This window comes from Rhinolophus sinicus, chromosome 15, assembly GCF_057876585.1.
Source record: "Rhinolophus sinicus isolate RSI-liver-muscle chromosome 15, RSI-T2T, whole genome shotgun sequence".
Lineage (NCBI taxonomy): Eukaryota > Metazoa > Chordata > Mammalia > Chiroptera > Rhinolophidae > Rhinolophus > Rhinolophus sinicus.
This window is the reverse complement of record NC_142515.1, coordinates 85,655,609-85,680,773: the sequence shown is the minus strand read 5'-3', so window position 1 is coordinate 85,680,773 and position 25,165 is coordinate 85,655,609. Positions and strand designations below refer to the sequence as shown.

At 39.1% G+C, this 25,165-nt stretch overlaps 1 protein-coding gene and 1 pseudogene across 1 annotated transcript; both read left to right on the top strand.

The window, feature by feature from the left end:
• The first annotated feature begins 256 nt into the window (after window positions 1-256).
• On the top strand, window positions 257-1,224 carry LOC148755251 (olfactory receptor 7A17-like; annotated as a pseudogene).
• A 10,969-nt stretch (window positions 1,225-12,193) lies between these two features.
• On the top strand, window positions 12,194-13,124 carry LOC148755250 (olfactory receptor 7A17-like). The gene is given in 2 exon segments (XM_088791719.1): window positions 12,194-13,102; window positions 13,104-13,124. Coding segments are annotated over 2 exon segments (930 nt in total).
• The last annotated feature ends 12,041 nt before the right edge of the window (window positions 13,125-25,165 follow it).

The window sequence follows — 25,165 nt, the reverse complement described above, 5'->3', positions numbered from 1 at the left end:
ATTTATATTCCTGAAATAGATGAATAATTTCTCATGAAAACTGTAGAATACATGACATTTTAGAAAGAAGCAAATTGGGGAAAAAATTCCTAATCTGTGATGGCACAGGAAACCCCTAGAAGGAACAAGATCCATAAAAAATATTGAACTAATTACTTGGCTACAAAATATAAATTGTAGCATTAGAGCATGTGAGTAATGTCACTTTGTATGAAAATTATTTGTGATATTTCTGTCTTGAAGTCACGTTTTCCTCATGGAACTGGAGAATCTTACAAGAGTTTCAGAATTTGTTCTCCTGGGACTTTCAGAGGAGCCAGGCCTGCAGCCCCTCCTCTTTGGGCTTTTCCTCTCTATGTACCTGATCGCTGTGTTAGGAAACCTGCTCATCGTCCTGGCCGTCAGCTCAGACTCCCACCTGCACACGCCCATGTACTTCTTCCTCTCCAATCTGTCCTTTGTGGACATCTGTTTCACCTCCACCACCGTCCCTAAGATGCTGGTGAACATCCAGACGCAGAGCAAAGTCATAACCTATGGAGGCTGCATCACGCAGATGTACTTTTTCCTACTCTTTGCAGGGTTGGATATCTGTCTCCTGACCGTGATGGCCTATGACCGCTTTGTGGCCATCTGTCACCCCCTGCACTACACAGTCATCATGCACCCCCGGCTCTGTGGACTGCTGCTTCTGGTGTCCTGGACCATCAGTGTCCTGAATTCCTTATTCCAAAGCTTAATGGTGCTGAGGCTGTCCTTCTGTGCAGACTTGCAAATCTCCCACTTTTTCTGTGAACTCAACCAGATGGTCCAACTTGCCTGTTCTGACATCTTTCTTAACACCCTGGTGATGTATTTTATAGCTGTGCTGGTTGGTGGTGGGTCCCTGACTGGGATCCTTTGCTCTTACTACAGGATAGTGTCCTCCATACATGGAATGTCATCCCCTCAGGGGAAGTATAAAGCATTTTCTACCTGTGCGTCTCACCTCTCAGTTGTCTCCTTATTTTATTTAACAATCCTGGGCGTGTACCTCAGCTCTCCTGCTGCCTACAATACACACTCTAGTGCTACGGCCTCGGTCCTGTACACAGTGGTCACACCCATGCTGAACCCCTTCATCTACAGTCTCAGGAATAAAGATATAAAGGGGGCTCTGAAAAGATTCCTTGGGATGACAGCATAAAAGGGACAATCGTCGTGAGACTGCAAAAGTGGCCTTGATTTCATGGCTCCAAGTCTAAAACCAGACATTGTGATTCTTTAATCTGACTGTGTTTATGGAATTTCCTTCTTTTATTTATATTCTGGAATTTCCTTTGGTTTGATTTCAACTTCTGTATATAATTTTAAAAATTATTTATTTTTTAACATTACAGTTGACATTCAGTATTATTTTATATTAATATCGGGAGTGCACTATAGTTTTTAGGCATTCATATAATTTATGTAGTGTTCCCCCCATTAGTCTGTACCTCCTGACACTATATACAGTTGTTGCAATATTATTTACTATATTCTGTATGCTGTGCTTTACATCCCTGGGACTATTTTGTAAATATCAATTTGTATTTCTTTACCACTTCACTTTTTTACCCAGCCCCACAACCCTCACCTTTCTGGCAACCATCAACTTGTTCTCTGTAATATGAGTCTGTTTTTATTTTGCTTTATTTTCTATTTACATTCCATGTACGAGATCATGTGGTATTTGTCTTTCTCTGCCTGACATTTTTACTTAGCATAATACCCTCAGGTCCACCCATGTTGTCACAAATGGTAAGATTTCATTCTTTTTCATGAGCACGTAATAATCCATTGTACATATGTACCACCTCTTCTTTATCTAGTCATCAACTGATGAGCACTTAGGTTGCTTACATGTTTGGCTGTTATTAATAGTGTTGCAGTGAACATAGGGGTTCACATATCTTTCCTAATTAGTGTTTTGGATTTCTTTGAATAATTACTCAGCAGTGGAATTGCTGTGGTGCATATTGGCTGAACCAATTTGCAATTCCACCGACAGTGTACGAGAGTTCCTTTTTTCTCTACGTCCTCACCTGCAGTTGTTGATTATTGATTTACAACAGCTATTCTGACATGTGTGAGTTGATATCTCATTGTGGTTTTAATTTGATGATTAGTGACCTTGACCATCTTTTTATATACCTATTGGCCATCGATATGTCCTCTATGGAGAAATATCTATTCAGTCCTCTGCCCTTTTTTAATGGGATTGTTTGTTGTTTTGAGGTTGAGTTGTATGTATTCTTTATAAATTTGGGATATAACCCATATCCGATGTATCACTGGTGAATGTCTTCTCCCAATCAGTACGTTGTCTTTTCTTTTTGTTGATGGTTTTCATTGCTGTGCAAGAACTTTTAGTTGGCTGTAGTTCCACTTGTTTATTTTTCTTGTTTGTTTCCTTTGCCCAAGGAAATATATCAGAAAACAAATGTTACTAAGAGCAATGTCAGAGAATTTACTGCCTGTTATTTCTTCTAGGAGTTTAAGTTTCCAAGTCTTACATTTAAGTCTTTCATCCATTTTGAGTTTATTCTTGTATATGGTGTAAGGTGTTCCAGTTTCATATTTTTGCTTGTATATATCCAATTTTCCCAATACCATTTATTGAAGAGACTGTCTTTGCCTCCCTGTATATTCTTGTCTCGTTGTCATAGACAAGGACAAGTAAGTGTGGGTTTATTTCTGAGCTTTTTTTGTATTCCATTGAATTATGTGTCTGTTTTCATGCCCATAGCATGCTGTTTTCATTACTATAGCTTTGTAGTACAGCTTGATATCAGGGAACATGATAGGTCCAACTTGGTTCTTTCTCAAGATTGCTGTGGTGCTTCATGGTTCAATGTCCATTTTAAGATGACTTGTTCTAGTTCTGTGAAAAATGCAAAGTTAATATTTAGAAATCAGTTGAATTTTTATACACTAATACTGAACTATCAGAAAGAGAAATAAGGAAAACAATCTAATTTATAATTGTGTCAAAAAAATACCTTGGAATAAATTTGACCAAGGAGAGAGTAGATCTATACACAGAAAAGTACATGACACTGAAGAAAGAAATTGAAGAAGATACAATAAATGGAAGCTTATATTGTGGTATCGGACAGCAGAAATTAACATCGTTAAAATGTCCTCACTACCCAAGCAATCTAGTGATTTAATGTAATCCCTATCAAAACACCAAAAATCAACTGAGTACATTTGGAGACGTAATTAGCTTTATTAAGGGATTAATGAATGAGGCAGTGTCCCTTCCAGCAACCAGAAGGGAACAGCCAGTGGTTGTACAAAATGGAAGGTTTTCACAGGAAGAAGGGTGGGGTGAGGAGCTATTAACAAAAGAAGAGAAAAGTTTAATTTTAGACCTGGGTTTTTTTGGGAGGAGGAAGGGAACAGCAATGTTTTTCATCCTACAGATTCCCTCTTCCTTCCATTAGGGGATGGAGAGGGACCCTGTGACCAGTGCTTTCACAGAAAATTCCAGACTGGTTGATTAAGATTACATTTCTAATAGAGGTTGAACCTGTCATTGGGTCCCATATTAAATCTAAGTTTGGCCTCATGGGTTTTTACCACCAGTGATGCCATTTTGTGCCTGTGATTTTCTCTTTAACTGTAGTATGGACACTTTAACAATATCAATTCTTCCAAAAATTGAGCAGAGAATATCTTTCCATATTTGAGTCTCCTTTAAAATGCATCCATTGCTGAGCCGTCCAAAAATTATGAATACATATTGCATGAATATATATATATATATATATATTTATAGATAATTATCGATATAAATTATATAACTATTTATAATTTATATATGTAATCAATACATAATTAATTACTTTGTTATGTGATTGTAAATAATGTGATCACCCTGATCTTATTTACGCGTTTCTGATGCTGATATGAGATGGTGAAGCTAATTCAGGTGGATGCTGTTAGAAAAAATAAAATGTTTGGAAATAGGTGGTGAGTCTAAGAACTCTTTCAAAGGTAAGGAGTGTATGTACATGTACATTTTTACCTGACTCTATTTCAGGTAAACACACACACACGCACACACACACACACACACACACACACACACACACACACCATCACACAGACTCATTAATGTCACCTTTCATGTGAAAGGAAACTGGAAATTTGGAGAGAATAGACTTTAAAAGAATGAATAGTTAAATTAACATGAAACTAGAAGAATTATAACTTTAGGCATATGGATTTAATGTAGAATGTTTGACTTTAATTTTAGTAATGAATACATTTCCTTTCTTCATGCACAAAGGCCTGAGTCAGAACCACATTTATTTTATGCAATGGAGAATTCATTAGAGTGTTTAAGGGAACAAATTCCCCAAATGGACTTATCTCAATGCTGTTGGCTGACAAATAATATTGAGTCGGTAGTTCATCGTCAAAAAGGTTTTATTTGGGAAAGGAAAGAACCAGGAAAAAGATGGCTGCCACCCTGACCTGCACATGGAGACCCAGTGAGGCACGTGCTCTAAAATGGTAGATTATATATATGTATAAGGGAGACAGGAACCACAGAGTTTTTTCGAAAAGGAAGTTAGAACCGTAGATTTTTACTAGGTGGGCTCATAAACTTCCACAAACTTATCTCCTCATTTAGACCTTGAAGCCTGATCAGTTTCCTTAAAATGCCAGTTTCCTTTGCAAAAGGAAGAATTAATGCAGACCCATATGATGGATGAAATTCTTAAAGAAAAGATGATAGTATGAATTTGTGACTGTGAGGGAGACTTGGCATCACTGTGCTTCACGCAGAGACAGGGAAGAAGTTAACCATGAGAAACACTTACACCCGAGGATAACAGTGACAAGTATTGGGGGGGCCCACAGCCTTCAGGTAGAAGGGGACTTTGTGTGTTTCCTTGGGCTGTGGCAGAATGTAGATTTCGAGGAAGTGATCCTAAAGTGTTTACGTTGTCACTCCAGAATGAAGATATTTTTTCCTTCATAATCTAGACGTGAACGTCAGAACACAGCGAAGTCTCCCTGTATGTGGCGTCCTGTCCAAGCCCCTGGCTGGCTGTTTGGCAACAGGTGTCCTGTGATGGGTGATACGGAAGAAGGGAGCCTGCCCTTCCTGAGTCACTGCAGTGACGTCACTTGAGCTGAGGCGACTTGGGGGAAACACTTTAATGGCTAAACATTCTAGCTTTGATTTTTCTCAACAGAAGTGTATTTGTTTTCTTCACAATTTGGGGATTTTTCTTGGAAGACTTGGCTCCAAATGAATTCATGAGCCAAGGAAGAGACTGAGGAAAGGACAACACTGGCTTTCAAGGGCAAGATAGCTTCATGTCAGCTGCTGGCTAAGGTAAAAATGAAATATTAAAAAAATGTTTTAAAATTATGTTACTATTGTAAATTCTTTCAATATCGGAATGACCTGGTTTCTTAGCCACCAGTGTTCTTGATCAATATTTAAAGGAAATGACAATTATTCTTCAATTAAAAAATATGTGAAAGAAATAACCTTTGCATCTATGGACAACTTCACTTCTTTGAGACTCTTCAGTTTTCTCAGTTGTGAAATGTGGATAATTCAAGTATCTTTTCCATAGATGTTTGAGAAGATTGAATGAGAAAATCATTAAAAATAGCATAATGGTATCTGACATATATAATGTCCCAATAAATGCTGCAATTATTATTCTGCTCAGGAGATGAGCAAGAATACATAGGTGGTAATCATCTTTCTTCCCAGATTAGTGCAGGAATTTTGTAGAATATCAACTGGCCCTGGTAGGAAACTATGAAAACAAACCAAATCACTTACTCCATGAGTCTGCAGAATTATCTGTTCAGAGAGGCCATTACATGTGCAAGTTGGCACCAAGCAGTAGAATAGAAGGAACAGACCTGGAAGACAGACCTGATTACAATGCAGGTGCGTGTGCTGTGTGGCCAGAGCAGTGCAGGGCCACCATCTTCACTGGTGTGACACCTGTCCGCCAGGAGTCTGTGAGAATATGGAGTAGGAATATTTGTAAAGTGCCTCGCATGTAGTTAGGCACAGAAAAATGGTTCTGAGAACATTAGGAGCAGGTTTTACAAAAATAACTCACATAAGGAATTACCTGAAAAGCAACCCCCTGCTATGATCTAGATTCAAAGCCCAGAGAACGCATTCTGCTGGATATTGTTCTCTGCAGTCCTGGACTGAGCTCCCTGTTTCGTCATCAGGAGACCCTGCAAACCTTTAATTTTCTGTGAAACATTGCTAGGCTTATTGCACTATGCTTGCAAAAGCAGATTTTGGGGACACATTGAAACAAAACAAAAAGATACCGTGTCATCAACCCCTCCGTTTACCTGATAGCTAAATTACCCAGAAGAATGATTTCTGAAAAGTCTAGTGATTCTGATTTATTGAAATTTATTAAACACGAGGCTGCACAATAACATTACTGCACGCAGCTGGAACACACATCATTTTTTAAAACATTATTAATATTTTAAGCTTATTTATGAAACCATTGAAGTCACATAAACTGGTATGTGAATAATTAAGGCAGCATTATTCAATTAACCCCAAAGAATACATACCGAGGGGGGTGCCCAAAAAGAGTAAATATTTGAAGAGATGTTATTTATGTATCACTTTTCGAAGTTGAATTGAATTACAGTCGGAACGTGTAGTATGATGTTTGCTCAAAGGATGGTGTTAATCAAATGAATGCTAGCTTCATTCATCGTGTTACTATTTTAATACAGTTTTCTCCTTTCTTAAAATGTATATACCTTTTTGGCACCCTCTATATGTCCACAAACTGGTGAGTAGATAAACAATGTGATATATCCATGCAGTTGAATACTCTTTAGCAATGAAGAATAAAAAGGAACAAACTACTAAAAAAAATAAAAGAAAAACAAACAAACAATGAAGTCCACAGATTATGCTAGTGTCGTGACACATTTTTCAACTTTTTATAATGATAAATTTAAAACATGGGATTTATAGATGATGTAATACAGAATTGTACACCTGAAATCTATGTAATTTTACTAACAATTGTCACCCCAATAAATTTAAAAAATAAATTTAAAGAAAATTTAAAACAGAGGAAAACTGAAAGAGTAATACAGTTCATCACCTCTATGTTCATCACCTTCGTTTAACAGATAACATTTGCATTATTGCTTTATGTGCATTATATTTCAGCTGGGAAGCATTTGAAAGCACACAGTAGGACTCTTCATTGAAAAACTACGCATGCCTTGTTTCATATCGACTTTCCTCTGTCAGCACTATTGGACTTGGGAACATTGGCAAAACTTCCTGACATTTAATATTTAATTCACATTCAAATTTCTCCTGCTCAAAGTTTTGAGCCACAGTCCTTTCCCCGTGTTGGTATAATTTCTTATTATATAAAAGCAATGATCAAAAAGGATCTAAACCACCACTTTACTCGTGAAAAGTACTGGAGAAATACATGGGTTACTGCTCTCAAGTTGCTGGAAGGAGCTCTGATGGGGCAAAAACACCCGTGTGCGACCCTGAGATGAGAAACGGGCCTCGATGGAGGGCAAGCCCAACGTAGAGCTTCATTAGCAGCGGGTCTGCGTGCGGCTCTCCGTGTCTTCCTGCATCATCAGCGAGAGGGCCTTTGGGACTCAATAGGCAGAACGGGTGGTGCCAGCAAACATGGAGTCACAGTCAGACTTGAGTGATATGTGCCTCACGTTCCTTTGCATGGCACTTAGTAAATGGTGATTTAAAACACAGCCCCCGTTTTCAGAGGGGTCAATGTGGAGCTGCGGGGAGAGCAAGTACGTTCCTGAAATAGTAATAAAATTGGAGGAGAGGGCTCAGTGAGGTAGGGTTAGGGTGGTGGAAAAACAGCCCAGCATCACCTAGGGAGTTTGAAAGACACTTAAAGCAAAGCGTCCAATAGAACTTTCTGCGAGGGACATATTCTATGTCTGTCCTGTCTAATGTGGTAGCTGCTGTTTGAGGCTGGTATGACTGGGGAACTGAATTTTAAATTTAATTTTAATTAAAACTTTTAAATAGTCTCACGTACCTAGTGGCTACTGTGTTGTATAGCACAGTTCTTAGCTCCCAAGACTAATGTCCCTCAGGCCATTGAAATCCAAGAGGATTTCAGCAAGACTCACAGTGTTCACCAGACCAGCAGTACAAACGGGGACCATAAGGCCCAATGTGGTTCACCTTCTGTCCATCCCTGAGCCCATTCTTCTAATACAAGTTCTGTTTTTAAAGATGTGCCTCTTCTCTACTAACACTTGTAGACAAAATTATGAGAGCTGTTTTAAGAAAATCTGAACAGATGAAAACATCATCTTTTGGGGAGAACCACTTTCCTAATTGATTTTGCTTTTTCAGGAGGCTGGAGCATTGTATGTTGAATTTAAAAAAAACAGAACCAAGACCTATCACCTTTGAAGGCTTCCAATATTCATATCATGTAATTCTAATAAGTGTGGTTAAGGCACAGAATACTCAGACTAATGTACTTTTAACACAGGGAGATCAAGACATGAAGAAATAAAACCCAAATTCATTTGACTTCAAACCCGATCCCCGGGGATCAGAGAATCATTAGGAAAAATTTCCTTTCTGCTTATTCCAGAGGCCCCAGGGGAAATCGGATGCTCAGCAGCGGGAATAAGAAGAGGGAACTGTGCCTGATGAGCAGATACACAGAGCGCTGTAACGCTCCTCTGTGCGGTCCCTCAGCTTGTACCACGTTGGTGGACAGGACCTGAGTGTTGCGTTTGACTCCTGAGCTGGCTGTGAACTGATGCTTCACTCCTTCCTGCTGTCTCGTGTGGGGACAGAGCTTCAGTCTCCATCATGAACCTTCCAGGGAGTAATTCTGACTTCCACACAGAGTCCTCGCTCTCAGAGACCCCATCCAGGTGAGTCTGAGAGCCCAGCAGGTACTGAAGGAAAGGGTCAGAGAGGTCAGAAGCTGAGAACATTTACCTTAGTCACTGTGGCCCTAATCAGCCCAGCCAGGAGACTAGATATCTCCGTGTCAGTGTTCTTGGGTTATTAATTGATTGTGGGGACAGACCAGAAGTGCAGTTTCCAGGTCCTCGGCCTCACTTGGAAAGGTGCTGGCTCCTGTAGTAAATGGCCAGCAACTTGATTGGATGGCCATCAGCTGTGGCTAGTTGGCCGTCAGCTATAACCAGTGAGCCATTGGCCCCTAATATAACCACCATGGCTATGCTTGCAGCAGATGGTGGCTGAGCTAGCAAGTGCGAGATGCGGTTAGTACGGTAAATTGAAGCTAGCAAGTGGGGTTGGGTGGTTGGCAGAGAAACAGACGGCAGGTTGAAGATCGCGTGGCTCCTACTCCCTGTCTCTCCATCCCAGCCGCCAGCGAGAATATAGTGGTATGACTCCCCTATCTGTGGCTCCATGGGTGTTCCTTTTTGGCCTCACCATGTCGTTCGTTCTTGTGCAGGGAGCCAGAGTAGAGACCCCGCATGACATCCTGCATGACATAGATTTATAACTAATTCATTTAATACATTAATATTGATCCTTGAATCTTCCGTACAGGGACCATATTTAAAATTGAGTGATATGCGTGGATGTGCCCTTACATGACCCTGTAAAATGAGTGAGATGCATAAAATGGTTGCAGTACGACTAAACCATATCTGAGGATTTTTGCTGTTCGGGGAATAGGAAAATAGTGTTAGGTGTGGAGGCCGGTGCACTGAAGTGAAATGTCTAAGATGGGGTGTATTTGAGCATGTTTTGTGTTCACTGACAAAATCCAGGCCGGTGGAGGTAGGAAATACTTTGCAACACACAATTTTGAGAAATGCATTGCAGTATCTTCTTTCATGCTGGGTATTCACATGAAGAAGTTATTTAATAAATAGAGGAATACCAAATAGTTTGAATTATTTCATTCCTGGTGAGGCTGCATATATTTCTGTTTGTAACTTGTTTACTTTGATTTTGGAACAGTTAGTCGAATTTCTATCCCACACTGAGCTCTTTTCCCCTGGTGGTCATTGTCGTCTATATTTTTAATGAAATTCTGTCATACACTTGGGAGTGTAAATTGAGGACTTACCAAATTTTAGACAAAGGGGACACAGTGCTGAGAACAAAATACTTCAGTGAAGGAGAAATGAAGGGCACCCATTGTACCTTACATCTAATGCCACAAAGGCATCTCAACCACAATTACATTTATGTAATGAGGACTTCAGTGCACCTGCTAATGGGGTGGGATGTCTCCAATTTGATATGAAAGTTCTTTTCGACTTCATGTGGGTTTTCAAAGTAAAATGCCTTCACCCAGGGGAAGCTAATGAATGAGTGGAGAGGCTTCCACTTAGTCCCCTCTGCAGATTTTATTGAATAAACATCTATATTAGATTCTACTGCTGCTGTAAAATATTCCTGTACTAGTTAATTAAAACAAACAGACATATGCTCTTACAGTTCTGAATGTGAGAAGCCCGAAATGAGTCTCAGGGGCTAATATCAAGATGTCTGCAGAGCTGGGTTCTTCTAGAGACTCAGGCGAAATGCTGTTTCCCTTCCTATTTCAGTTTGTATTCTGGCCACAGCCTTTCCTGGCTCATGGCCATTCCTCTGCCTTCAAAGCCAGCAGTTTAGCTTCTTCATCTTGTCTCTCGCTTCTACGTAGAGGACCATTGTGGATACGTTACTCCCACCTGGATGACACTGGGTCATCTTCTTAATGTCAGCCGGTTAGCAAGCCTGTCCTATCTTCTACCCTAATCCTCCCTTGCTAGAAAAATAGCAAATGTAAAGGCACAGGGATTGTGTGTGGACATATTATGGAGGCCCTTATCTGCTCACTACAAGGTCTCTTAATAGTGTATTATTGGGGTGGCCGGTTAGCTCAGTTAGTTAGAGCATTGTGCTAATAACACCAAGATGTCTGATTCGATTCCCGCTGCACAATCCTTACAAAAAAAAAACCAAAAAAACCACCAAAAACGGTATATTATTATGTGTCACTAAGGAGTCTTTACGTAAGAAAAAAAACACAGGGAATTTATTACAGTTTCTGGAATGAGTGAGCACACTAATTGCTTTAATAATTCATGCAAGGAAATATTTGATTCAGAAACCTGAAACTGCCTGCCCCTGACTCTGACACAGGACCTCACCTGCTCCTCAGAGCGGGGGCCACACACCAGGAGCTGCAGCATCAACACTCCCGGGAGCTGGTTAGAAATGCAGACTCTCTGAGCCCCCAGGCCCTGCTGACTCAGATTCCGCGTCTGGTAGGAGGCTGTTGATCGTAGGTACACACAGGTTGAAGTGCTGGTCTTGACTAGGTTTGCTCACCTTCTCTCTGTTGACTTGGGGGCTGAATAATGGTTGGGTGTGGGTGCTTTCCTGTGGACTGTAGGTGTTATCAGTATTCCTTCAGGCAATGCCAGGTACCTCACGCACAAAATCATTTCTGGGTGAGAAACACTGCCGGGAAACAGCCAAAATAATTACAATCAAGGTCCATCAGATACTCTGATATTCACTATGGACAGATCACTAAAGCCCTTCTGCTCCACCCCAGGGCCTCTGTACTGGCCATTTCTTCCTTCCAAGTACACTCGCCCACATTTCCTTGCATCTCCCTCACTTTCTTCACTGAGGACTCTGTTGAAATGTCACCTTGTTTACAGGACTTGACTAAATGATCTTGAAAAAAAAAAAAACCAAACTAGTCACCATCTTGTTTTACTCTTGCTTTCCTTTTCTTCACATGTTCTGTCACCATATGAAATGTTATATATTTTTATTATTAGCTTTCATATTGTTTCTCCTTCATTGACTTGTATAAACTTCTGTTTTTCAGCATTCTAGTACTCACAGGCTAGACAGTACCTAATAATGGTGAACACTCAATTTATATTCCTGAAATACGTGAAGAATTTCTCATGAAAAGTATAGAATATATGATACTTTGGAAAGAAGCACCTTGGGACAAAAATTCCTAATCTGCAATGGCACTGGAAACCCCTAGAAGGAACAAGATCCGTACAAAAATATTGAATTACTTGACTACAAAATATAAATTGTAGCATTAGAGCATCTGAGTAAAGTCTGTTTGTATGAAAATTACTCATGTGATTTTCCTGTCTTGGAAGTCACGTCTTCCTCATGGAACCAGAGAATCTTACAAGAGTTTCAGAATTTGTTCTCCTGGGACTTTCAGAGGAGCCAGACCTGCAGCCCCTCCTCTTTGGGCTTTTCCTCTCCATGTACCTGATCACTGTGTTAGGAAACCTGCTCATCGTCCTGGCCGTCAGCTCAGACTCCCACCTGCACACGCCCATGTACTTCTTCCTCTCCAACCTGTCCCTTGTGGACATCTGTTTCACCTCCACCACCGTCCCCAAGATGCTGGTGAACATCCAGACGCAGAGCAAAGTCATAACCTATGGAGGCTGCATCACGCAGATGTACTTTTTCCTACTCTTTGGCATGTTGGATAACTTCCTCCTGACCGTGATGGCCTATGACCGCTTCGTGGCCATCTGTCACCCCCTGCACTACACAGTCATCATGCACCCCCGGCTCTGTGGACTATTGGTTCTGGGGTCCTGGACCATCAGTGTCCTGAATTCCTTACTACAAAGCTTAATGGTGCTGAGGCTGTCCTTCTGTGCAGACTTGCAAATCCCCCACTTTTTCTGTGAACTCAACCAGATGGTCCAACTTGCCTGTTCTGACACCTTTCTTAACAACATGGTGATGTATTTTGTAGCTGTGCTGGTTGGTGGTGGATCCCTGACTGGGATCCTTTGCTCTTACTATAGGATCGTTTCCTGCATACGTGCAATGTCATCTGCTCAGGGGAAGTATAAAGCATTTTCTACCTGTGCGTCTCACCTCTCGGTTGTCTCCTTATTTTATTTAACAAGCCTAGGAGTGTACCTCAGCTCTCCTGCTACCCACAATGCACACTCTAGTGCTACAGCCTCGGTCCTGTACACAGTGGTCACGCCCATGCTGAACCCCTTCATCTACAGTCTCAGGAATAAAGATATAAAGGGGGCTCTGAAAAGATTCCTTTGGGATGATAGTATAAAAAGGTCAATTGTCGTGAGACTGAAACAGTGCCATTGATTTCATGTCTTCCAAATCTAAAACTAGACATTTTGATTCTTTAATCTTACTGTGTTTATGGAATTTCATTCTTTTTTTTATATTCTGGAATTTCCTTTTGTTTGAGTTCAACTTCTGTATATAATATTTTTTAATTATTTATTTTTTAATTTATAGTTGACCTTCAATATTATTTTAGATTAGTTTCAGGTGTACACTATAGTGGTTAGACATTTATATAAATTATGTAGTGACCCCCCCCATTAGTCTGTACCTCCTGGCACAATATACAGTTGCTGCAATATTATTTACTATATTCTGTATGCTGTGCTTTACATCCATGTGACTATTTTGTAAATATCAATTTATATTTCTTAATCCCTTTACTTTTTTACCCAGCCCCACAACCCTCACCTTTATGGCAACCATCAATTTGTTTTCTGTAAATATGTCTGTTCTTTTTTTTTTTTTTTCTTCAAAGAAAGTCACTTTTATTTACTTTTTATTTGTTTTATTGGGATGACAGTGATTAGTAAAAATTATACAGGTTTCAAGTGAAACTTTCTATAATACATCATCTGTATATCACATTGTATATTCATCACCCCGAGTCAGTTCTCCTTCCATCACTATATATTTGTTCCCATTACCCTCTTCTACCTCCCCTCTCAGCCTTGGGTAACCACTAACTGTTGTCAGTGTCTGAGTTTTTGTTTGTCTTGTTCAAAAGTCAGTTTTTAAAAGTATTTTTTTTCTCAGACAGAAAGTTATTTATCTTGCAATTGACGTAGGATAAATGTCTTCTTTCAAGTCCTTTACACAAGGAGCCAGAATTGAAGTTTTCACATTCCATCCATTATGCTTTAAAATGATGTATTCTTAAATATATTCAATGGTTTGAATTTTAATAGACAATGACAAATAACTGCTCAATAAATAAATATTAATACATATTTTTTTATTATTAGTTTTAGGTGCACAAGACAAAGCAAAACTTAGACGTTTGTCATTTATATCCCTCACACTGTGTGAACTCCCCTCCCCCCATCCACTATCCCTCTGTACGTTCCCCAAATTAATTTTCAAAACCCCGTGGTCATCTTGTGGTTACCGATTATTTTCTAAACCTCTCACCTTCCCCTTATCCCCAACTCCCCGCCCCATCTAGCACCCCTCAGTTTTTCCTACATGTTTCCAAAACTGTCTCTGATTAGTTTATTCACTTATTCTTTTCTTTAGATTCCGCATATAAGTGAGATCATATGGTATTTGTCTTTATCTATCTGACTTATTTCACTTAACATAATGTTCTCTAGGTCCATCCATGTTGTTGCAAATGGTAAGATTTCTTTCTTCTTTATGGCTGCGTAATACTCCATTGTATAAATGTACCACAGTTTCTTAATCCAGTCATCTACCGATGGGCATTTCGGTTGTTTCCAGGTCTTGGCTATTGTGTATAGTGCTGCAATAAACATAGGAGTGAATAAAGATTTTTGAATTGGAGTTTTGGATTTCTCCGGATAGATAACTAGGAGTGGGATTGCTGGATCATAAGGTAGTTCCATTTTCAGATTTTTGAGATACCTCCAAACTGTTTTCCATAGTGGCTGCACCAATCTGCATTCCCACCAACAGTGCACCAGCGTTCCCTTTTCTCCACATCCACGCCAGCACTTGTTGTTTGTTGATTTATTGATGATAGCCATCCTGACTGGGGTGAGGTGGTATCTCATTGTGGTTTTTATTTGCATTTCTCTGATGGTTAGTGAGGTTGAACATTTCTTCATATGTCTGTTTGCCATCTGTGTGTCCTTTTTAGAAAAATGTCTCTTCATGTCCTCTGCCCATTTTTTAATTGGGTTGTTTGTTTTTTTGGAGTTGAGTTGAGTGAGTTTTTTATAAATTTGTGATATTAACCCCTTATCAGATATATCATTGGCAAATATCTTTTCCCAATCAGTAGGATCCCTTTTTGTTTTATTGATGGTTTCCTTTGCTGTGAAAAAGCTTTTTAGTTTGATGTAATCCCACATGTTTATTTTTTCTCTTACTTCCCTTGTGCGAGGGGATATATCAGTAAAAATCTTACTCCGGGTAATGTCTGTGAAGTTTCTTCCTATATTTTCTTCTAGGAATTTTATGGTATCAGATCTTACATTTAAATCTTTAAGCCATTTTGAATTTATTTTTGTATGTGCTGTAAGGAGGTGATCCAGCTTCATCTTTTTGCATGTGTCTGTCCAAGTTTCCCAGCACCATTTATTGAATAGACTGTCTTTACCCCAGTGTACATTCTTGCTTCCATTGTCATAGATTAAATGGCCATATAGGCATGGATTTATTTCTGGACTCTCTATTCTGTTCCATTGATCTATGGGTCTGTTTTTATGCCAGTACCATGCTGTTTTGATTACTGTAGCCTTGTAGTATAATTTGAAGTCAGGTATTGTTATACCTCCCACTTTGTTCTTATTTCTCAAGATTGTTGAAGATATCCGGGGTCTTTTGTTATCCCATATAAATTTTAGGATCATATGTTCTATTTCTGTGAAAAATGTCATTGGTTGTTTGATAGGAATTGCGTTGAATATATATATTGCCTTGGGCAGTATGGACATTTTAACTATATTAATTCTTCCTATCCATGAACATGGTATGTGTTTCCATCTATTTGTATCTTCTTTCATTTCTTTCTTCAGTGCCTTATAATTTTCTGAGTACAGATCTTTTACTTCTTTGGTTAAATTTATTCCCAGGTATTTTATAGTCTTTGGAGCAATTGTAAATGGAATTGCTTTTTAAATTTCTCCTTCTGATGTTTTATTATTGGTATATACAAATGCAACTGATTTCTGAATATTAATTTTGTATCCTGCTACTTTACTAAATTCATCTATCAGCTCTAATAGCTTCTTGGTGGTGTCTTTAGGGTTCTCTAAATATAGTATCATATCATCTGCATATAATGACAGTTTTACTTCCTCCTTACCGATTTGGATGCCTTTTATTTCTTTTTCTTGTCTGATTGCTGTGGCTAGAACTTCCAGCACTATGTTGAATAGAAGTGGAGAAAGTGGGCAACCTTGCCTTGTTCCTGATCTTAAGGGGAATGGTTTTAGCTTTTCCCCATTGAGTATGATGTTAGCTGTGGGTTTATCATATATGGCCTTTATTAGGTTGGGATATGATCCCTCTATTCCCACTTTCTTAAGGGTTTTTATCATGAATGGCTGCTGGATTTTATCCAATGCTTTTTCTGCATCTATTGATAAGATCATGTGATTTTTATTTTTCATTTTGTTAATGTGGTGTATCACATTAATTGATTTGCGGATGTTGAACCACCCTTGCATACCAGGGATGAATCCCACTTGATCATGGTGTATGATCTTTTTAATGTATTGTTGAATTCTGTTCGCTAATATTTTGTTGAGGATTTTTGCATCTATGTTCATTAGTGATATCGGCCTGTAGTTTTCTTTTTTTTGTGGTGTCTTTGTCTGATTTTGGGATCAGGGTGATAGTGGCTTCGTAAAAAGTGTTTGGGAGTCTTCCCTCCCTCTGGATTTTTTGGAAGAGTTTGAGGAGAATAGGTAATAATTCTTTTTTGAACGTTTTGTAAAATTCACCTGTAAAGCCATCTGGTCCAGGGCTTTTGTTTGTTGGGAGATTGTTGATTACTGATTCAATTTCCTTGGTGGTAATCAGTCTATTCAGGTTTTCTGTTTCTTCTTGAGTTAGCCTTGGAAGGTTGTACGCCTCTAGGAAATTGTCCATTTCTTCCAGGTTGTCAAATTTGTTGGCATACAGTTGCTCATAGTAATTTCTTAAAATTTTTTGTATCTCTGCGGTGTCTGTTGTCACTTCTCCTCTTTCATTACTGATTTTATTAATTTGGGTCCTCTCTCTCTCTTTTTTAATGAGTCTGGCTAAAGGTTTGTCAATTTTGTTTATCTTCTCTAAGAACCAACTCTTGGATTCATTGATCTTTTGTATTGTTTTTCTGGTTTCTATTTCATTTATTTCCGCTCTGATCTTTATTATCTCCTTCCTTGTACTCCCTTTGGGGTTATTTTGTTGTTCTTTTCCCAGATCCCTTAAGTGTGAAAATAAACTATTGATTAGTGATGTTTCTTGTTTCTTTAGGTAGGCCTGCAGTGCTATGAACTTCCCTCTTAGGACTGCTTTCACGGCATCCCATAGATTTTGGGTCATTGTATTTTCATTTTCGTTTGTCTCGAGATATCTTTTGATTTCTTCCTTGATCTCCTGCTTGACCCATTCATTATTTAGTAACATATTATTCAGCCTCCATGAATTTGTGTGTCTTCCAGTTTTTTTTCCTGTAGTTCATTTCTAATTTCATAGCACTGTGGTCAGAGAAGACAATTGGTATGATTTCAATTTTCTTAAATTTATCAAGACTTGCTTTGTGGCCTAACATATGGTCTATCTTGGAGAATGTTCCATGTGCGCTTGAGAAGAATGTGTATTCTGCTGCATTGGGGTGGAATGCTCTGAAAATATCGGTTAAATCCAAGTGGTCCAATGTGTCATTTAAGGCTGTTGTTTCCGTATTGATTTTCTGTCTGGAAGACCTGTCCCTTGTTGTCAGAGGTGTGTTGAAGTCCCCTACTATGATAGTGTTACTGTTGATCTCCGTCTTTATGTCAGTCAATATCTGTTTTATATATTTAGGTGCTCCTATGTTGGGTGCATAGATGTTTACTAGGGTTATATCTTCTTGTTGAATTGATCCCTTTATTATTATATAGTGTCCATCGTTGTCTTTTAATATTTTCTTCATTTTAAAGTCTATTTTGTCAGAGATAAGTATTGCAACTCCAGCTTTTTTCTCATTTCCATTTGCATGGAATATCTTACTCCAACCCTTCACTTTTAGCCTGTGTGTGTCTTTTGATCTGAGGTGAGTCTCTTGTATACAGCATAAACAAGGGTCTTGCTTTCTTATCCATTCAGCCACCCTATGTCTCTTGATTGGAGCATTTAAACCATTTACATTTAAAGTGATTATTGATAAGTACATAGTTATTGCCATTTTTAAATTTGTGGTTAGATTGTTTTCATCTTTCTTCTATTTACAGAAGTCCTTTTAGTATTTCTTGCAATGCTGGCCTGGTGGTAATGAATTCCTTTAGCTTATTCTTTTCTGGGAAGCTCTTTATCTCCCCGTCAATTTTAAATGATAGCCTTGCTGGATAAAGCAACCTAGGTTGTAGGCCTTTGTTTTCCATCACTTTGAGTATCTCCTGCCACTCCCTCCTGGCCTTCAATGTTTCTGCAGAAAAGTCATTTGATAGTCTTATGGGAGTTCCCTTGTATGTAACCCTCTGTCTTTCTCTTGCTGCTTTTAGGATTCTCTCTTTGTCTTTAACCTTTGCCATTTTAACTGTAATGTGTCTTGGGGTGGACCTGTTTGAGTTTATCTTGATTGGAACTCTCTGCACTTCCTGGGCTTGTATGTTGGTTTCCTTCATCAGGTTAGGGAAATTTTCAGACATTATTACTTCAAATATGTTCTCAAACCCCTGTTTCTTCTCTTCACCTTCTGGTATTCCTATGTTGCGCATGTTGTTGTGCTTGATGTTATCCCAGAGGTCTCTTAAACCATCTTCATTGTTTTTTATTCTTTTTTCTTTCTGTTGTTCTGTTTGGGTGACCTCTGCTAACTTGTCTTCTAAGTCGCTGATTCGATCCTCTGCTTCATCTAACCTGCTGTTAATTCCTTCACGTGAGTTCTTTATTTCAGTAATTGTGTTCTTTAATTCTAACTGGTTGTTCGTTATGATTTCTACATCCTTCTTGATGTCCTCTCTAAGCTCCTTAAACATTCTTATCATCAGTGTTCTGAACTCTGTCTCTGATAGTTTGGTTACCTCTGCTTCATTTGGTTCCATTTCTGGAGGTTTCTTCTGTTCTTTTATTTGGGATATGTTTCTTTGTTTCCCCATTCTGGCTGACTCTCTTTGTTTGCTTCGATGTATTAGGTAGATCCCCTAGAGTTCTTAGTTCTTGCTGGGGTATCTTATGCAGTATGTGTCCTTATATTTGACTTGCACTACTTCCTTCTTCTCCCCTGCGTGTGCTCCAAAGGTGACTCTTGTGTTGTGTATATTGTCCTTTTAAAGAAGATCTTTAATTGCTTTTCGCTTGTGAGTAGGTGGGGTTAACTCCTAGGCTGACTAGTTGTGAGACTTGGCTCTGCTCACAGCAGGATTTTCTGCTGCGTGAGGGTTGACCGCTTAAATGTGGTTTGGCCTCTATGGGCTCTTATGCCTGTAAAGAATCCCCTCTGGGTGTGTCACTTGTAGGTCAAACCCGGTAGTACTCTGTTTTGGTCTGGAGTTGGCCTCTGGGTATGTTGAATCTTGTGCCTCTTAAGCTGGGCCCTACAAGTAATCCCTGCACGAGTCTCTTCGCTGTTCTGCGTGATGAGCAGAGAGTCCTTTGATGGGTTATAAGCTTCCCGTTTCTGATAAGATCCCATGGAGAACTCAAAAAGTGCGCCCCGCTGCCACCATTCCTATGACGTCACTCTAGGGTTTTCTATATATAGTGTCATGTCATCTGCAAAGAGTGATAATTTAACTTCTTCATTACCAATTTGGATGCCTTTTATTCCTTTCTCTTGCCTGATTGCTCTGGCGAGGACTTCTAACACTATGTTGAAAAGCAGAGGTGATAGGGGACAGCCCTGTCGTGTTCCTGAACATAGAGCAAAGGGCTTCAGTTTTTCACCATTAATTATGACATTAGCAGAGGGCTTGTCATATATGGCCTTTATTATGTTAAGGTATTTTCCTTCTATACCTATTTTATTAACTGTTTTAATCATAAATGGATGTTGTATCTTGTCAAATGCTTTTTCTGCATCAATTGATATAATCATATGATTTTTGTCCTTTATTTTGTTTATGTGATGTATCACATTGATGGATTTGCGTATGTTGAACCATCCTTGTGCCCCGGGGATAAACCCCACTTGGTCGTGATGAATAATCTTTTTAATGCATTGTTGTATTTGATTTGCTAGAATTTTACTTAGGATTTTTGCATCTGTATTCATCAGAGATATTGCTCTGTAGTTTTCTTTTTTGTGCTGTCCTTACCAGGTTTTGGTATCAGGGTAATGTTGGCCTCATAAAATGAGTTAGGGAGTACTATCTCTTCTTCAATTTTTTGGAAGAGTTTGAGCAGGATTGGTATTAGATCCTCTTTGAAGGTTTGGTAGAATTCACTAGTGAAGCCATCTGGTCCCGGACTTTTGCTTTTGGGAAGGTTTTGGATGACTGATTCAATTTCGTTACTGGTGATCGGTCTGCTTAGATTTTCCAGTTCTTCATGGTTCAGCTTTGGAAGGCTATATGTTTCTAAGAACTTGTCCATTTCTTCTAGGTTATTGAACTTGGTGGCATATAGTCCTTCATAGTATTCTTGGATGATCCTTTGTATTTCTGTGGTGTCCGTGATAACTTCCCCTCTTTTGTTTCTGATTTTGTTACCCTGTGTTATTTTTGATTGCCAGTAATTCATGTTCTAATTTCAATGTGTTTATAGTTTTTGACAATATACAAGAACATATAAAACTGGTATGGGAAACAACAGTCTTATCTCAATGCTGTTGGCTGACAAATAATATTGACTCAGTAGTTCATCCTCAGAAAAGTTTATTTGGGAAAAGGAAAGAACAAGGAAAAAGATGGCTGCCCCCCTGCACATGCATATGGAGACCCACGAGCCACGTGTACTAAAATCGTAGCTACATACATAAGGGAGACAGGAAACACAGAGATTTTTTGAAAAGCAATTGAGGACTATAGAGCTCTACTAGCTGGGCTCATAAATTCCCATGTACTCACCTCCCCCTTTGACCTCCCAGCCTGATCAGTTTCCTTAAAGTCCCAGTTCTCTTTGCAAAAGGAAGGATTAATGCAGACCTGAATGATTGGTTGAAATTATTAAAGAAAGGATGATATCATGAATTTGTGACTGTGAGAGAGACGTGGCATCACTGTGCTTCACGCAGAGACAGGGAAGAAGTTAACCATGAGAAGCACTTACATCCGGGGATAACAGTGCCAAGTATTGGGGGGCCCACAGCCTTCAGGTAGAAGGGGACTTTGTGTGTTTTCTTGGGCTGCGGCAGAATGTAGATTTGGAGCAACTGATCCGAAAGGGTTTCCTTTGTCACTCCTGGATTAAGGTATTTTATTCCTTCATAAACCAGATGTGAACTCAGAACACAGTGAAGTCTCCCTGTATGTGACGTCCCGTCCAAGCCCCTGGCTGGCTGTTTGGCAACAGGTGTCCTGTGATGGGTGACACGGAAGAAGGGAGCCTGCCCCTTCCTGAGTCACTGCAGTGACGTCACTTGAGCTGAGGCGTCTTGGGGGAAACACTTTAATAGCTAAACATTCTAGCTTTGATTTTCCTCAACAGAAGTATATTTGTTTTCTTCACAATTTGGGGATTTTTCTTGGAAGACTTGGCTCGAAATGAATTCATGATCCAAGCAAGAGATTGAGGAAAGGACAACACTGGCTTTCAAGGTCAACATAGCTTCTTGTCAGCTGCTAAGGCAAATAAAAACATTTTTAAAAATGTTCTTAAATGGTATTATTGTTTTAAATTCTTTCAATTTCTGGAATGACCTGGTTTCTAAGCCACCAGTGTTCTTGATCAATATGTAAAGGAAATGACAATTATTTCTCAATTAAAAAATACATGAAAGAAATAATCTTTTCATCCCTGGACAACTTCACTTCTTTGAGACTCTTCAGTTTTCTCAGTTGTGAAATGTGAGTGAATATAGTACCTAATCCACAAATGTTTTGAAATGATTGATGAGAAAAGCATTAAAAATAGTCTATTGGTGTATGTCATACATTATGTCCCAATAAATGCTGCAATTATTATTCTGCTCAGGAGATGAACAAGAATACATAGGTGGTAATCAGCGTGCTTCCCAGAAGTTATGCAGGAATTTGGTAGCATATCAACTGGCCCTGGAATGAGACTATGAAATCAAATCAAATCACTTACTCCTTGAGTCTGCAGAATTATCTGTTCAGAGAGGCCATTACATGTGCAGGTTGGCACCAAGCAGTAGAATAGAAAGAACAGACCTTGAAGACAGACCTGATTACAATGCAGGTGCGTGTGCTGTGTGGCCAGAGCAGTGCAGGGCCACCATCTTCACTGGTGTGACACCTGTCCTCCAGGAGTCTGTGAGCCTAGGAGAGTATGAACGTATGGAAAGTGCCTCGCATGTAGTCAGGCACAAAGAAATGGTTCTGAGATCATTACGAGCAGATTTTACAAAAACAGCCCATATAAGGAATTACTTGAAAAGCAACCGCATGCTGTGTTCTAGATTCAAAGCCCAGAGCACGCATTTTGCTGGACATTGTTCTCTACAATCTTGGACTTCAGCTCCCTGTTTGGTCATCGGGAGACCCTGCAAACCTTTAATTTTCTGTGAAACATTGTTAGGCTTATTGTACTATGCTTGCAAAGGCAGAATTTGGGGACATAGTGAAACAAAACAAAAAGATACCATGTCATCAAACCCTCACTTCACCAGAAAGCTAAATTACCCAGAAGAACCTTTTCTGATAATGCTAGGGTTTCTGGTTTTATTAAAATTCAATAAACATGAGGTTGAACAATAAAAATACTGCATGTGGTCCGAGCACAAGTTACTAAAAAAAAAAAATTAGTAATGTTTTATGCTTATTTATAAACCATTAAAGCTGCATAAACTGGCATGTGAATAATTAAGGCAACATTAATCCTGTTGCCCCAAAGAATACATATCAAGGGGGTTGTCAAAAAATGCATTTTTTTCTTTTTTAAATTATTTTTTAAATTTATTGGGGTGACAATTGGTAGTAAAATCACATAGATTTCAGGTGTACAATTCTGTATTTAAAAATGTTCATTTTTAAAGAGATTTTATCCATGTATTACTTTTCTAAGTTGAATTGAATTACAGTAGCAATGTGTAGTATGATGTTCGCACAAAAGATGGCGTTAAGTAAACGAATACTAGCATCATTCATTGTACTCCTATTTGAATACAGTTTTTTCTTCTCTTAACGAGTGTACATTTTTTTGGCCCCCTCTGTATGTCCACAAACTGGTGAGTAGATAAACCAAATGTGATATATCCATACAATCGAATACTTTTTAGCAATAAACAATTAAAAAAAATGAACTACTAAAAGAAACAAAGACAAAAAACCCACCAAAACTGACAATATGCCAGTGGCATGACATATTTATTCAACGGTTTTACTATGACAATTTTGAACATAGAGAAAAAGTGAAAGACTCGTACAGTGGTCACCTCTATGTTCATCATGTACATTTAACACATAACATTTGTATTATTTGTTTTACCTGCATCACATTTCTACTAGGAAACATTTGAAATCACACAATAGGACACTTCATTGAAATGCTACGCATGCGTTGTTTCCTATCAACTTTCCTCCATCAGCACTATGTTCCCAGACTTGGGAACATCGGCAAGAGCTTCCCGATACTTAATATTTAATTCTCATTCAAATTTCCCCTTGGGAAAGTTTTGATCCAAAGATCTGTACATGTATTGGTAAAATTTCATATTATATGAAAGCAATTATCAAAAAGTATCTAAACTGACACTTGATGTGTGAAAAGTACTGAAGAAATACACGGGGTTACTGCCCTCAAGTTGCTGGAAGGAGCTCTGATGGGGCAAAAACACCTGTGTGCGACCCCGAGATGAGAAACGGGCCTCCATGGAGGGCAAGCCCAACGTAGAGCTTCATTAGCAGCGGGTCTGCGTGCGGCTCCGTGTCTTCCTGCATCATGAGCGAGAGGGCCTTTGGGACTCAACAGGCAGAATGGGTGGCGCCAGCAAACATGGAGTCACAGTCAGACTTAAGTGATATGTGCCTCACATTCCTTTGCGTGGCACTTAGTAAATGGTGATTTAAACATAGCCCCCGTTTTCACAAAGGTCAATGTGGAGCTACAGGGAGACCAAGAATGTTCCTGAAATAGTAATAAAATTGGAGGAGAGGGCTCAGTGAGGTAGGGTTAGGGTGGTGGAGAAACAGCCCAGCAACATCTGGGGATTTTGAAAGACATTTAAACCAAAGCTGTCCAACAGAACTTTCTGTAAGGGACATATTCTTTGTCTGTCCTGTCTAATGTGGTAGCTGCTGTATTGAGGCTCGTATGACTGGGGAACTGAATTTTAAATGTTATGTAATTTTAATTACAATTTTTAATAGTCACACATACCTAGTGGCTACTTTGGTGGACAGCACAGGTCTTAGCTCCTAAGACAAATGTCCCTCAGGCCATTGAAATCCAAGAGGATTTCAGCACGACTCACAGTGTTCACCAGACCAGCAGTAAAAACGGGGACCATAAGGCCCAATGCGGTTCACCTTCTATCCATCCCTGAGTCCATTTTTCTAATACAAGTTCTGTTTTTAAAGATGTGCTTCTTCTCTACTAATGCTCGTAAGACAAAAATATGACAGCTGTCTTAAGGAAAAAGTTAAAAGATGAAAAATTATTTTGGGGGGAGAATTTCTTTCCTAAATGACTTTTTCTTTTCAGGAGCCTGGTACCTTGTGTGTTGAATTAAAAAAAACAACTTGAAGACTTATCATATTTTAACGCTTTCAATATTCATATTGGGTAATTCTAATAAATGTGGTTCAGGCACAGGATACTTGCAGATTCATGGACTGATGTCCTTTTAAATTCAGGGAGATCATAAACATGGAGAAATAAACTAAATTAAAAACAGAATTCTAACCAGGTCTCCTGGGATCAGAGATTCATTAGGAAAAATTTCCTTTCTGTTTAGTCCAGAGGCCCCGGGGGAAATCGGATGCTCAGCAGTGGGAATAAGAAGAGGGAACTGTGCCTGATGAGCAGATACACAGAGCGCTGTAATGCTCCTCTGTGCGGTCCCTCAGCTTGTACCACGTTGGTGGA